At 46.4% G+C, this 13,916-nt stretch overlaps 1 protein-coding gene and 1 non-coding gene across 10 annotated transcripts in view; both read right to left on the bottom strand.

The window, feature by feature from the left end:
• LOC115618947 (AP-1 complex subunit gamma-1-like) overlaps positions 1-13,916 on the bottom strand; it is a 61,113-nt gene that overhangs the window by 15,704 nt on the left and 31,493 nt on the right. For 8 of the 9 annotated variants that reach the window (XM_030510923.1, XM_030510920.1, XM_030510926.1 and 5 more), the window contains 4 exons: positions 13,362-13,442; positions 13,018-13,116; positions 2,372-2,427; positions 1,633-1,746 (listed from right to left, as the gene is read on the bottom strand). In XM_030510923.1, coding sequence (XP_030366783.1) covers positions 1,633-1,746; positions 2,372-2,427; positions 13,018-13,116; positions 13,362-13,442 — 350 coding nt within the window. The remainder of the gene's footprint in view (positions 1-1,632; positions 1,747-2,371; positions 2,428-13,017; positions 13,117-13,361; positions 13,443-13,916) is intronic. The other variant, XM_030510928.1, reaches the window with a different exon arrangement.
• LOC115619317 lies at positions 174-260 on the bottom strand. The gene has a single exon (XR_003994971.1). It is a non-coding gene; the product is annotated as a small nucleolar RNA SNORD71 (small nucleolar RNA).

Raw genomic sequence — 13,916 nt, 5'->3', positions numbered from 1 at the left:
CTGATTTATACCACATGGACCAAAGATGCACTGCAAGGGTTAAAAGATGATGGGAACAGACCATGCTTCAGGTAACCCAAACCAGGTATTGTCTCTTCCCCTCAAGTCTCAGTGCTTGAAACCTGGTAGCTGGGGACCCTGACATCCAGTCAATATATTGCTTCAATTAAGATAATGCATTGTCAGTAGCACGAGTGTCAGCATGGCAACATCATGCTCTGCTGATGGATCACTCAAAGGCTTCATCCTCCAACAGCACTCAAACATGGAGCTTTGTGAGTTGTAGCATACCTATGCTTTCCTAAGCAGGCACCAACAAAATGCTTTTGTTGCCTTCTACCCAAAACTTAAATGGGGCTTTGCTATTTCACAGCCTTGTCTCAATGCTGGCTCTGGCACTGAACAGCAACAGCAGCCTGACTTGCTCAGCATGTAAGATACAAGTTTATGTTTTGATTGCAACTGTAAAAATAGATTACACAATACCCACTACACAGCAGTTAAAACCAAGTTTCAGAAGTGAGACAGATCCAATTTCTTTCCTATTCTGTACATATTAGACTGAGCAGTGCTGTTATAAATCTAGATCCAAACCAAAGATGGGCATATATTTGAAAAATGCCTATCAGAACGAGTATGCGGCATATCTAATCAGTTTCACAAGAGGGGAAAAAATAGGTTGAGCAGTTTTGGAAGTATGTTAATGATGTGATGATAGCTGAATGGAATTTTGGCCTGCAGCAGACAGATTCCACAAGATGCAACAGGGATGTAACTGTCCCCATGACTGACATGTCATATGCTGCACTGAGCTCAGACCACCAGTTATAAAAAGAGTAACTATGAGGAAGAGAGTTCTGACAGAAAGAGCAGGCAATTGACAGGCGGAACTCAATTTAGAAGAGCAGTATTCCATATAGGTTGGGCAAAAGTGAGATCAAAAATTCAAGAGTATCTATGAATGTCTGACTAATGAGAAGAAACAGAGGAAGAAGTTTAGACTGGGGGGGGAGGGGGGGAAGAAAAAAAAAGTCTTCCTCTAGTGAGAAGTAAGGTTGCAAGCTCTCCCATTGCCCAGAGCAGCAGCAACATAGTGCTATTTAAGTGACAAATGGAACACCAAGAATGCATAACAGGACATGGATGTAAGCAAATTATTTGAACAACCAAGTCAAGTCTGAATTCTACCACTGCCTAATCAAATTTCATCTAGAATACATTATTTGGGTGGCTTAGCACTGCTTCAAGACAACATGGCACTGCCCGTTCATCTGGGAAGAGCAGCAACATGGAGCATGTCAGAGTAGCTTTGATTAGGATCATACTTCATGAAGGCTTTCCATCTTGTGAGCACACAACCTGATCTCCATTGAGACTCCATTTGGAAAAATTCAGGCAAATAAACTTATTTTTTTTTCTCCAATCCTCGATGCCCAAAATGTGCAGGCACCTTCTTTGGAAGGCTGCTTTTACATCTTCATTACTTTCTTTGAAGTATGAACCATACAGTGCATTAATTAATACTAGTCTCACAGTTCCCCAAGATTATTGCCATTTTCCCCTCCCCTATATCCTGCTCGCTTTCCATATGCTGTCAACCTTGAGAGTCTATGTCATAGATATTTCAATCACCTTTTAATGGAGACATCCAGATCCTTTAGGCAGTCGACAATTGTGCTTCTATGCCGCTGTACTGCATTATGGTCTGTCTGCACAGTTTTCAACAATGATGTCAATGCTACATATCTGAAATAAGGACATACAGGAATGAATACTTGACAGTAGGCATTTAATTTCTATGCACAGCACTCACACCCCCAGAACTTAGTCCTGTTTTGCAACAGAACAGGGTTCTCGTACTCAGTAACAAATGGGAATCTTCCAGGGGACTGCCTGGCGTATCTTCAAAGGTGAGTTACCACACTAAACTCTAACAAGCCCAACAACATCCCGCTGCCCAGACAAGCACCCGTCCTAACTCCTGGGCTCACGTCAGTTGTCCAGTCTTCACTAAGACTTTAAAAAAACAAGACAATTAAAGATTAGACCTCTGCAGATCATGCAACTCATGCTAGTTTGAGTGTAATTCCCAAGGCTGGAGTCTTCTACCTATACCAGGATTCACAATCAAAATACTAAGAGATGGGATGTCACACACCCAGACTCCAACTTAGAATGACAGGTCCACAGTGAAGATCTGCAGAGAAAACAATGCACCAAGAGAGAAGCAAGCCAGACAGTTATACTAACCCCAACAACAGTACTTCCCAAAGAGGTCTCGTGCAAAGCTCGAAGGCAGCATAATCTTTATGCAATTGCTTCTCACACATTTGAAAGTGGGTGTTGGCAAAACACACTTCATACAACTTACCTAATGTTTTTGTCATTGTTTAATAAGAAACGGCCCAGGATGTTAATGGCCAACACCTGCAGAGAGAGTTAAGGAAGGTTAGTGATCAAAAAAGGCTGCTATTTATCTCTATTATTTCAAGATTATCTTAAAGGCAATGTGTCCAAGTTACCACTGCAGTTCTCAGCCAAAAGCGTAACAAAGAACTCGAGAGGCTGCCTAACCAGAGAAAAAGCAAAGACAAACACAGCACAGGCTCTCTCTTGCTCTCAAGGGAACACAGTCTGCAGAAACTATTGCTTTTGTAATGTTTTTTACTTAAAGGAAAAACAACAAAAGGAAAAAACCCATCAAAAACCACATACCACTTTCTGAAGAAGCTAGAGTCTTATCTAGAAGCAACCACAGAGCTATGCGTCCCGAGTTCAGCTGTACCAGTCATTTTTCTCCTTAGTAGCTGTTGCAGTGCTGTGTTTTGGCTTTAGTCTGACAACACCACTGATAACACACCAATGTTTTTAGTTGCTGCTAAGTAATGTTTACTCTGACCAAGGACTTTCTCAGTCTCATGGTCTGCCAGGGAGGAGGGGAAGTCGGGAGGAAGCAGAGACAGGACACCTGACCCAAATGAGCCAAAGGGGTATTCCATACCACAGGCACATCATGCCCAGTATACAAACTCCAGTATATAAACTGGAGGGGGTTACCTGGAAGACCCGGATCACTGCTCAGGTCGGGCTGGGTATCGGTCAGCGGGTGGTGAGCAATTATATTGTGCATCACTTGGGTTGATTGCTTTTTTCTTTTCCCCTTTTAGTTTCATATTCTCTCCCCTTGTTATTTCCCTTATCATTATTATTACTGGTGGTAGCAGTAGTGGTTTTGTATTATACCTTAGTTACTGGACTGTTCTTATCTCAACCCGTGGGAGTTACATTCTTTTGATTCTCCTCCTCATACCTCCAGGAGCGGGGCAGAGGGAAGAAGAGGAGTGAGCGAGCATCTGTGTGGTTCTGAGTTACCGGCTGGGCTTAAACCACGACAGTTCTTTTGGGTGCGCAACATGGGGCACGAAGGGTTAAGATAACGACGGATCTGACCAGAGTGTGTCTAGCCATATTTGTGATAAGCATTCATTGTTTTGGATTAATAGTCACTCATCACAATGTTGATTTATTTGCTCTCAGAGTTGTTGCGCTTGATCTCAGAGTTTGAGCATGTCGTACCATACTTAAAGCCAGTATTTGCTGTTTTAGTGCTTATCAGCTTTGGGGCCTGGGCTAAGGCTTTTGTTTTGCTGTACTTTCTGATAATGACTTGTAAAACATTAGACTCACTGATCAGGAAACTGGTCTGGCATGTGTTCTCAGCGTGGTCATCACCTCTATACTTTGGGAGGCATATAATGGAATTTTTTAGCAATTACACATCTTTTTTTTTTCCTCCTTGGGAGGTCAACCTGTAGGCTTAAATTTTAAACTAACAATAGCATGTGTGCCTTTAACATAGTAGAACAGGCCAAACTGTTCTAACTTACTAAAACGTAGAGAGAAAGGAATGTTCGGGTGATGGGGGAAGGAACACCATGGGACTGATAATAACTAAGGAGACAATAAATAAGACCAAGGATGCCAGCCTTCGAGATAATAGAGTGGCACCCAGTGTGGAACGAGATTGAAACAGAACAAAAGCAAGGACATACCAGCTGCTAACTCAGCACTAGGACCTTGCGAGTGGGTGCAAGCACTGAGGTCATTCAGTAAACACAGTGCGGAAGACTATCGGCGACCACCAGAGACCCCCACTCAGCAAGAAAGCGCATGCATAATTAGAATGCAAATAATTAGGTCCTGGAAACACTGTAAATATGCAGGAGTATGGTAAATATATAGCTGCTGCTGGCAAGTAACGGGTGCACTCACAATTGCGAAACGATTCACGCGTGTGCCCAGCACTGCAATAAATGCTTTCTAAAACTCCAAATTGAGTCTTAGAGTTTCTCCAACCGACTTTTATGCTAATGAACCTATGAAGAAGACATTTACTCACACGCTCCACTCCCCCAACCAGGCTATTTACAGCAACATTTGAGAACTCTAAAGGTTTCAGGTAGCCTTTGAATACCATTCAAACCTGCCTGCTAATTTTGCTGGGAATCAGCATGTTGCCACAAATACTGCATGTGTTTAACCCACAGCCATACCACCCTGAGAACACCCGATCTCCTCCGATCTCGGAAGTTTAAGCAGGGTCGGGATCGGGTCTTGCCTAGGGTTTAACGACGATAAAAGATGACCACCAAGAGCTTTTCCCTGAGGCTGGACAGTCATGAGTAGCAGGGTGTGTGGGATAGTATGGGCAAGTATCTAGGCCAGTGGGCCCCTCCAGTGCTTTGGAACTTCACCCCTGAACAAATGCAAAATCTGAAAAAATTAGTAAAACACCTAAACGAGGTGTGCTGTCGTCCTGGTTATACCAGAGAGGGACAAATCATGGCAATGTGCCGGGGCTTGGCCTACGCCTACAGAGCATCTTTGGAAAAAGATGCCTCTGGATGTGATGGCAAAGCAACAGACAGCGCAGCTACTCAACCCCCAAGCACAGCAGTTACATCAACCCTGACAATAGACACCGCAGCCACTCCAACCCCAGTGACAGACACTGCGGCCACTCCAACCACAGTGATAAACACTGCAGCTAAACCAAAGGACCAATCTGTGCCAATATGAGCTGCTGGTGTAAGCAAGGGGAAAAGCAAACAAGAGCCACAAACAGCAACTCGTGCAGTGAAGGAAGATGAAGACCCAATGCACTCAGTATAGAGGACAGCATCCGAACAAGAGTTATTAATACAGGAATCAGAGGAAGAGGTAACTTACTGATCCCAGACCTCGACCTAGCTGCAGAATATGTGAAAAGATTTCAGCCATCTTCCAGGGGAGCACATTGTCACCTGGTTGCTCCAATTCTGGTATAATGGGGCCAACAGTCACTAACTACAAGGTAGAGAAGCCAAGCAGCTGGGATCACTTGCTAGGGAAGGGGGAATTGACAAAGCAATAGAAAAACAAAAATGAGACCTCGGCCTTTGGAGGAGGCTCTTGGCAGCTGTGAAGGAAAGGTTTCCCTACAAGGACGATATTATGAGTCACTGAGCCAACTGGACCACGACAGACAGAGGCAACCAGTCCCTGAGGGAATCAGCCATTCCAGAGATGACCTAACGTAGGCCAGAAACCATGAATGTACCCATAGATCCAGGTAAAGTTAAATGTACACAACCCATGTGGCAGAAATTTCCACAGTGTGCCATCATCATAGGCCAACTCATGGGCAACAATGAGACAGAAGGAAGCAGCAACGCCAACAGTGGAGGAAGTGAGTCAAGTTCGAAGACAATCTCAACCCTTCCATCATTTCAGCTGTGGAAAAACTGTCACAAGAGTTCAAGCATGAGAGATGATCTATCCAGCTCCCCACATGTACCAACCTGTGTCTCAGCTATTAACAGAAGGCGTCCTACTGCCCGAGAGGGAAAATAAAAAAGGTACACGCCATGGGCCACGCTATGGTTTTATCTACAGGATCCCAGAGAAGACATGAGAAAGTAAGATGGAAAACGTATCTCAGATCTGAAGGAATGGATATATGAATTAAAGAGGAGAACACCGGCCAAGGATGATCATCCCAAGAAAGTTGCTGCTCCAGTCTCTGCTGAGCAGTTTCCCAGATAGGGTGGAAGAAGTGATTTTATTCCAACTCCTATGGATAAGGAATTCTAATCCCGTTCTACAAGATGTTAGTAGAGAACCTTATGATCGCTATTAGAGGGGCCCTGCCTCTAGCCAGGTGGAGGAGAGGGATTTACTGGACTGTGTGGATCAGATGGCCTGGCACATCAGTCCCACAGGAGTATAAGGCTATAGTAGATACTGGTGCACAGTGTACCGTGACGCCATCAAACTATCAAGGGGCAGAACCCATCTGTATTTCTGGAGTGAAAGGAGGATCCCAAGAGTTGACTGTACTGGAGAATGAAATCAGCCTAACCGGGAAGGACTGGCAAAAGCACCCCACTGTGACTGGTTCAGAGGGTGCATGCATACTTGGCATAGACTATCTCAGGGAAGGGTACTTCAAAGACCCAAAAGGGTATCGATGGGCTTTTGGTATAGCTGCCTTGGAGATGATAGAATCATAAAATAGTTAGGGTTGGAAAGGACCTTAAGATCATCTAGTTCCAACCCCCTTGCCATGGGCAGGAACACCTCACACTAAACCATGTGGCCCAAGGCTCTGTCCAACCTGGCCTTGAACACTGCCAGGGATGGAGCATTCACAACCTCCCTGCGCAACCCATTCCAGTGCCTCACCACCCTCACTGTAAAGAACTTCTTCCTTATATCCAGTCTAAACTTCCCCATTTAAGTTTGAACCCATTACCCCTTGTCCTACCACTACAGTCCCTAAGGAAGAGTCCCTCCCCAGCATCCTTATAGGCCCCCTTCAGATACTGGAAGGCTGCTATGAGGTCTCCACGCAGCCTTCCCTTCTCCAGGCTGAACAGCCCCAACTCTCTCAGCCTGCCTTCATATGGGAGGTGCTCCAGCCCTCTTATCATCCTCATGGCCCTCCTCTGGACTCGCTCCAACAGCTCCATGTCCTTTTTATGTTGAGGACACCAGAACTGTACGCAATACTCCAAGTGAGGTCTCACAAGAGCAGAGTAGAGGGGCAGGATCACCTCCTTTGACCTGCTGGTCACGCTTCTTTTGATGCAGCCCAAGATACGGTTGGCTTTCTGGGCTGCAAGCGCACACTGCTGGCTCATGTTAAGCTTCTCATCAACCAACACCTCCAAGTCCTTCTCTGCAGGGCTGCTCTGAATCTCTTCTCTGCCCAACCTGTAGCTGTGCCTGGGATTGCCCCGACCCAGGTGTAGGACCTTGCACTTGGCTTGGTTAAACTTCATAAGGTTGGCATCGGCCCACCTCACAAGCGTGTCAAGGTCCCGCTGGATGGCATCCCTTCCCTCCAGCATATCAACCGAACCACACAGCTTGGTGTCGTCGGCAAACTTGCTGAGGGTGCACTCAATCCCACTGTCCATGTCGCCAACAAAGATGTTGAACAGGACTGGTCCCAAGATGGATCCTTTAGGGACACCACTCGTTACTGTTTTCCAACTGGACATGGAACCGTTGACCACAAATCTTTGCGTGCAGCCATCGAGCCAGTTCTTTATCCACTGTGAGTGGTCCATCCATCAAATTTATGTCTCTCCAATTTAGAGACAAGGATGTCACGCGGGACAGTGTCGTACGCTTTGCACAAGTCCAGGTAGATGACGTCAACTGCTCTGCCGCTGTCCATCAGTTCCGTGGCCCCATCATAGAAGGCCACCAAATTGGTCAGGCAGGATTTCCCCTTAGTGAAACCATGTTGGCTGTCACCAACCACCTCGTTGTTTTTCATGTGCCTTAGCATGCTTTCCAGGAGAATCTGCTCCAAGATTTTGCCAGGCACAGAGGTGAGGCTGACTGGTCTGTAGTTCCCCGGGTCTTCCACCTTCCCCTTCTTGAAAATGGGGGTTATATTACCCTTCTTCCAGTCATCGGGAACTTCACCTGACTGCCAGGATTTTTCGAATATGATGGACAGTGGCTTAGCAACTTCATTCGCCAGCTCCTTCAGGACCCATGGATGGACTTCATCAGGTCCCATGGACTTGTGCACGTTCAGGTTCTTAAGATGTTCTCGAACCTGATCCTCTCCTACAGTGGGCCTAAGGTCTTCATTCTCACAGTCCTTGCATCTGCCTTCCAAGACTTGGGTGGTGTGGTCAGAGCATTTGCTAGTGAAGACTGAGGCAAAGAAGTCATTAAAAACCTCAGCCTTCTCCAAGTCCAGGGTAGCCAGTTCTCCTGTTAGCTTCCAGAGAGGGCCCACATTGTCCCTAGTCTGTCTTTTATTTGCTACATACCTATAGAACCCTTTCCTCTGATGACTGACATCCCTTGCCAGATTTAATTCTAACTGGGCCTTAGCTTTCCTAACCTCGCCCCTAGCTTTCCAAAGTTCCTGTATTCTTCCCAGGCCTCCTGTCCTCGTTTCCACCTTTTATAACCTTCTTTTTTCCCTTCTAAATTTCCTCAGCAGCTCCTTATCCATCCATGGAGGTCTCCTGGCCCTCCTGCCACATTTCATTCTAGTGGGGACGCAACACTCGTGAGCTTGCAACAGGTGATACTTGAAAATCAACCAGCAGTCTTGGGCCCCCTGCAGGGACTATATCCCACGAAACCTTACTAAGCAGGTTCCTGAAGAGGCCAAAGTCTGCTCTCTTGAAGTCCAGGGCAGTGAGCTTGCTGCGTGGTCTTCTAACTGTCCTGAGGATCTCGAACTCGACCATCTCATGATCGCTACAGCCAAGGCTGCCCTGGAACATCACGTTTCCAACCTGTCCCTCCCTGTTGGTGAGCAGGAGGTCAAGCATGGCACCTCTCCTTGTTGGCTCCTCTACTGCTTGAAAGAGGAAGGTGTCTTCCAGATGAAGGAAATGAAGCAGCTGTCCACCTTGCCTGGTCTCTCAGAGGATCCTTGTGGGGTTGCTGAGGGTCCAAGAACAACAAGTGCCAATCGCGACCACAACAGTGCATCGGCAGCAATATCGCACCAACCAAGACTCCCTGATTCCCATCCATAAGCTGATCCGCAGACTGGAGAGCCAAGGAGTGATCAGCAGGACCCGCTCATCCTTTAATAGCCCCCCATATGGCCAGTGCAAAAGTCTAATGGAGAGTGGAGACTAACAGTAGACTATCGTGGCCTGAATGAAGTCACACCACCATTGAGTGCTGCCGTACCAGACATGTTAGAACTTCAATATGAACTGGAGTCAAAGGCAGCCAAGTGGTATGCCACAATTGACATTGCCAATGCATTTTTCTCAATCCCTTTGGCAGCAGAATGCAGGCCACAGTTCGCTTTCACTTGGAGGAGCGTCCAGTACACTTGGAACCGACTACCCCAGGGGTGGAAACACAGCCCTACCATCTGCCATGGATTGATCCAGACTGCACTGGAACAGGGGCAAGCTCCAGAACACCTGCAATACATTGATGACATTATCATGTGGGGCGATACAGAGGAAGAAGTTTTTGAGACAAGGAGGAAGATAATCCAAATCCATCTGAAGGCCGGTTTAGCCATAAAACAGAGTAAGGTCAAGGGACCTGCACAGGAGATCCCATTTTGGGGAATAAAATGCTAAGATGGATGTCGCCAGATGCAGGAGAGGATGAAAACTATTTCATTATTGCCAAAGAGAGGTAGCTGCTTGGCTGGAGAATAAAGAGTTAAAGAAGCAGCAAAGTACACTGTGTGATTAAGCAGAGCAACCCAGCTGGACAGGAGCAGGAGAACAGAAAGATAAGGAACTGGTTATTTTGGGACTGTTTGTGAAACGACAAAGACAGTTAAAAAAACCAAAACTGTAAACCAGGAACTAAACATGATGTGATAAAATAGTTTGGCATAAGAGTTCAAGCAATAGGCTAAAGACAGCTTTGCTAGAAAGGTATAAAAGCTAGAGCAATAGGCAATAAAGTGATTTGCTGCATGAAGATGCTCTAAGTCCATGCCTTACATAGGCCACAGCCAGATCCCCACACATGTGATCAACAATATAACAGCAATGTCTCCACCAACTAACAAGAAAGAAACACAAGCTTTCTTAGGTGTTGTGGGGTTCTGGAGAATGCACATCCCAAATTACAGTCTGATTGTAAGGCCCTTTCTATCACCATGCAGAAAAAGAATGATTTCAAATGGGGCCCTGAGCAACAACAAGCCTTTGAACAAATGAAAAAATACTTCATGCAGTAGCCCTTGGACCAGTTCGGACTGGGCAGGATGTGAGTAATGTGCTCTACAATCCCAGCCAAGGAGAATGGTCCTACCTGGAGCCTCTGACAAAAAGTAACAGGGGAGATGTGGGGTCGACCCCTCGGTTTTTGGGGACAGGGATGTAGAGGATCTGAGGCCAGCTACACTCCCACTGAAAAAGAGATACTGGCAGCCTATGAAGGGGTTCGAGCTGCTTTGGAAGTGACTGGAACTGAAGCACAGCCCCTCCTGGCACCCCGGTTGCCTGTGCTGGGCTGGATGTTCAAAGGCAGGGTCTCCTCTACACATCATGCAACTGATGCTACATGGACTAAGTGGGCCGCACTAATTACACAATGAGCTCGAATAGGAAATCCCAGTCGTCCAGGAATTCTAGAAGTCATTCTGGACTGGCCAGAGGGCACAGATTTTGGGATGTCACCAGAAGAAGAGGTGACATGTGGTGAAGAGGCCCCACCCTATAATAAACTGTCAGAAAGTGAGCAGCAATAGGCCCTGTTTACTGCCTTATTGTGGGAAAGCATTGGAGATGGAAGGCAGCTGTGTGGAGTCCCCTGGGACAAGTTGCAGAAACTGCTGAAAGAGAGGATGGATCCAGTCAGTTTGCAGAGGTGAAAGCCATCCAGCTGGCCTTGGACATTGCTGAATGAGAAAAATGGCCAGTACTTTATACTGACTCATGGATGGTGGCAAATGCCCTGTGGGGGTGGTTGCAGCAATGGAATAGGAGCAACTGGCAACGCAGAGGTAAACCCGTCGTCTGGGCTGCTGCACTGTGGCAAGATATCGCTGCCTGGGTGCAGAACCTGGTGGTGAACGTATGCAATGTAGATGTTCATGCACCCAAGAGTTGGGCCACTGAGGAACACCAGAATAATGAACAAGTGGATCAAGCTGCTAAGATTGAAGTGGCTCAGATGGACTTAGATTGGCAACATAAGGGTGAATTATTTTTAGCCCAGTGGGCCCATGACACCTCAGGCCATCAAGGCAGAGATGGAACATATAGATGGGCTCGTGATCGAGGGGTGGACTTAGCAATGGACACTATTGCCCAGGTTATTCATGAATGTGAAACATGTGCTGCAATTAAGCAAGCCAAGCAGTTAAAGCCTCTCTGGTATGGAGGACGATGGCTGAAGTGCAAGTATGGGGAGGCCTGGCAGATTGAATACATCACACTCCCACCGACCCGCCAAGGCAAGCGCCATGTGTGTACCATAGTGGAAGCAACCACCGGCTGGCTGGAAACATACGCTGTGCCCCACGCCACTGCCCAGAACACTATCCTGGGCCTTGAGAAACAAGTCTTGTAGCAACACAGCACCCCAGGGAGAACTGAGTCAGACAATGGGACTCATTTCTGGAACAACTTTATAGACACTTGGGCCAAAGAGCATGGCATTGAGTGGGTATATCACGTCCCCTACCATGCACCAGCCTCTGGGAAAATCAAACGGTACAATGGGCTGGTAAAAACTACCCTGAGAGCAATGAGTGGTGGGACTTTCAAACACTGGGATACACATTTACCAAAAGCCACCTGGTTGGTCAACACGAGGGGATCTGCCAACAGGGCTGGCCCAGCCCAGTCAGAACATTTACCTTCTGTAGAGGGGGATAAAATTCCTGTGGTGCACATAAAGAATTTGTTGGGGAAGACAGTCTGGGTTATTCCTGCTTCGGGTAAAGGGAAACCCACTCGTAGGGTTGCTTTTGCTCAGGGACCTGGATATACTTGGTGGGTAATGCGCGAAGATGGGGAAGTCCAATGTGCACCTCAAGGGGATTTAATTTTGGGGGAGAACAGCCAGTGAACTCAATGATATGCTGCTGCCTGCTATAACACTTCTATAGCCCATCAGCTAGATGACCATCTCCACCACTCTGGGCTTTGAAAAGAAATATGTGCTGTCATGATCATTCAGCAGAGAATAAAGTCATGGATAAAACTAGCAGCAGCAGAACTGTCCTCAGTTCACCATTGACTGACCCTGACTTCCCTCCCATCATCACCCCAACAAAGAATGAACTTTGATGAAACCAGACAAGCTAGGCAGTGACCAGACGAGTTCAGCAGTGTCATCAGCAGGTAACAATCCAACACTACACACCGTCCCTCCTGCCCTGAAAGACTATTACAAGAGATGGAGCCTGACATCATGGACTGGATGAATTCAGTAACTTTATAGGGAATGGTCCATGGACTAAGGAATGATATCTCTCTCTTTGTGTGTGGGTGTATGTGTGTATATATATATAAAAAAAAAAAAAAAAAAAAAAAAGAGAGAGACACAAAAAGCAGTAGTACATTTTAAAAGATGGGATCTGAGCATGACGTGAATAGTATGAAATAAGGGGTGGATACTGTCCTGGCTTCAGCTGTAGCAGTCATATTTCTCCTTCTTCTTATCTGGTGCAGTGCTTTCGACTTTAGTCTGGGAACAGCGCTGGTAACACACTGATGTTTTTAGTTGTTGCTAAGTTATGCTTACCCCAATCAAGGACTTTTCAGTCTTATGCTCTGCCAGTCATTTACATTCTTTCCATTCTCCTCCCTGTCCCTCCAGGAGCAGGGGCGAGGGGAAGAAGAGGGGGGAGTGAGCGAGCGGCTGCGTGGTTCTGCGTTACCAGCTGAGCTTAAACCACGACACTATGTTTGGCAAAACCACTTTGCTTCATGTCCTCTACACAAATTAATAGAAGCCAGGGGAGGAGGGGGGCGGGGATGGTGGTGGTGTATAGCAAAGGCAACTTACTCGGAGCCCACTTTCAGATTTTATATCCATAATCGTCAGCACGGTTTCATAGAGAATGGCATTTCCCACGTTTTTACTTGTTTCTGTATTAGTGGCAACCTGGGAAAATAAACAATATCAGTGACTCCAATGCATCCAAAGCAGATCCCCTTTGTGCTTTTCTGCAGAGCATGCAGTGAAACTAACCAACCCCTAGCAAACAAGCTTCACACTTATGAACACGTCTCTTACAGCAAAATTCCACCCAGCACAGCAAGCCACTGTATCCTCACCAGTGCTGCTGAATCCAAAACATTAAGAAACCAAAAGAGAAAGTTTCAGCTGCTCAAACTTGCAGACCTCACCTGTGCAAGTATATCATTCATTGCTTCACTAGAATCATCATCATTTCGTCCTAAAATTCTTAGTAACCGCAGGATTCGTACCTGTTTGACAAAATAAAGCAAAGCTCACTGGATAGCAGTGTTTTACCTGGGGCCCTTGAAACGCCCAGGACACTTCCTGAGGAGGGGCAAAGCTGCCGATTTCCATTCCTAAGCAAAATGCTTATCCTTAACATGACCCTTACCAACAAGAAGAGTCTTACACTGTGCTCATTTTCTTCCCAGTAGCCAGAACTGCTGAGTACCCCTGCTACCCATTAGGCACAGCCTTGCAAGACCAACACATGTTGCTGCTTCCCCCCTTGTCACAACTTCACATAATATGATAATGCACTACAACTGCTGTTTAAACTAAAGCAGGTGTCTTTCACTAAGGTAGATGAAGAGCACCTGTACAATCAGCTCTAACAAAGACACAAAAAACTTAAAATCAACACAGCTGCCCTGAGGTACCCACCTCATCACACCTAAGCCTCAAAACACAGTGCTAGAATTAAAGCTATCAGTTTGTATCAG

Source organism: Strigops habroptila, chromosome W (assembly GCF_004027225.2).
Source record: "Strigops habroptila isolate Jane chromosome W, bStrHab1.2.pri, whole genome shotgun sequence".
NCBI lineage: Eukaryota > Metazoa > Chordata > Aves > Psittaciformes > Psittacidae > Strigops > Strigops habroptila.
This window is presented reverse-complemented; position numbering and strand designations above follow the sequence as displayed.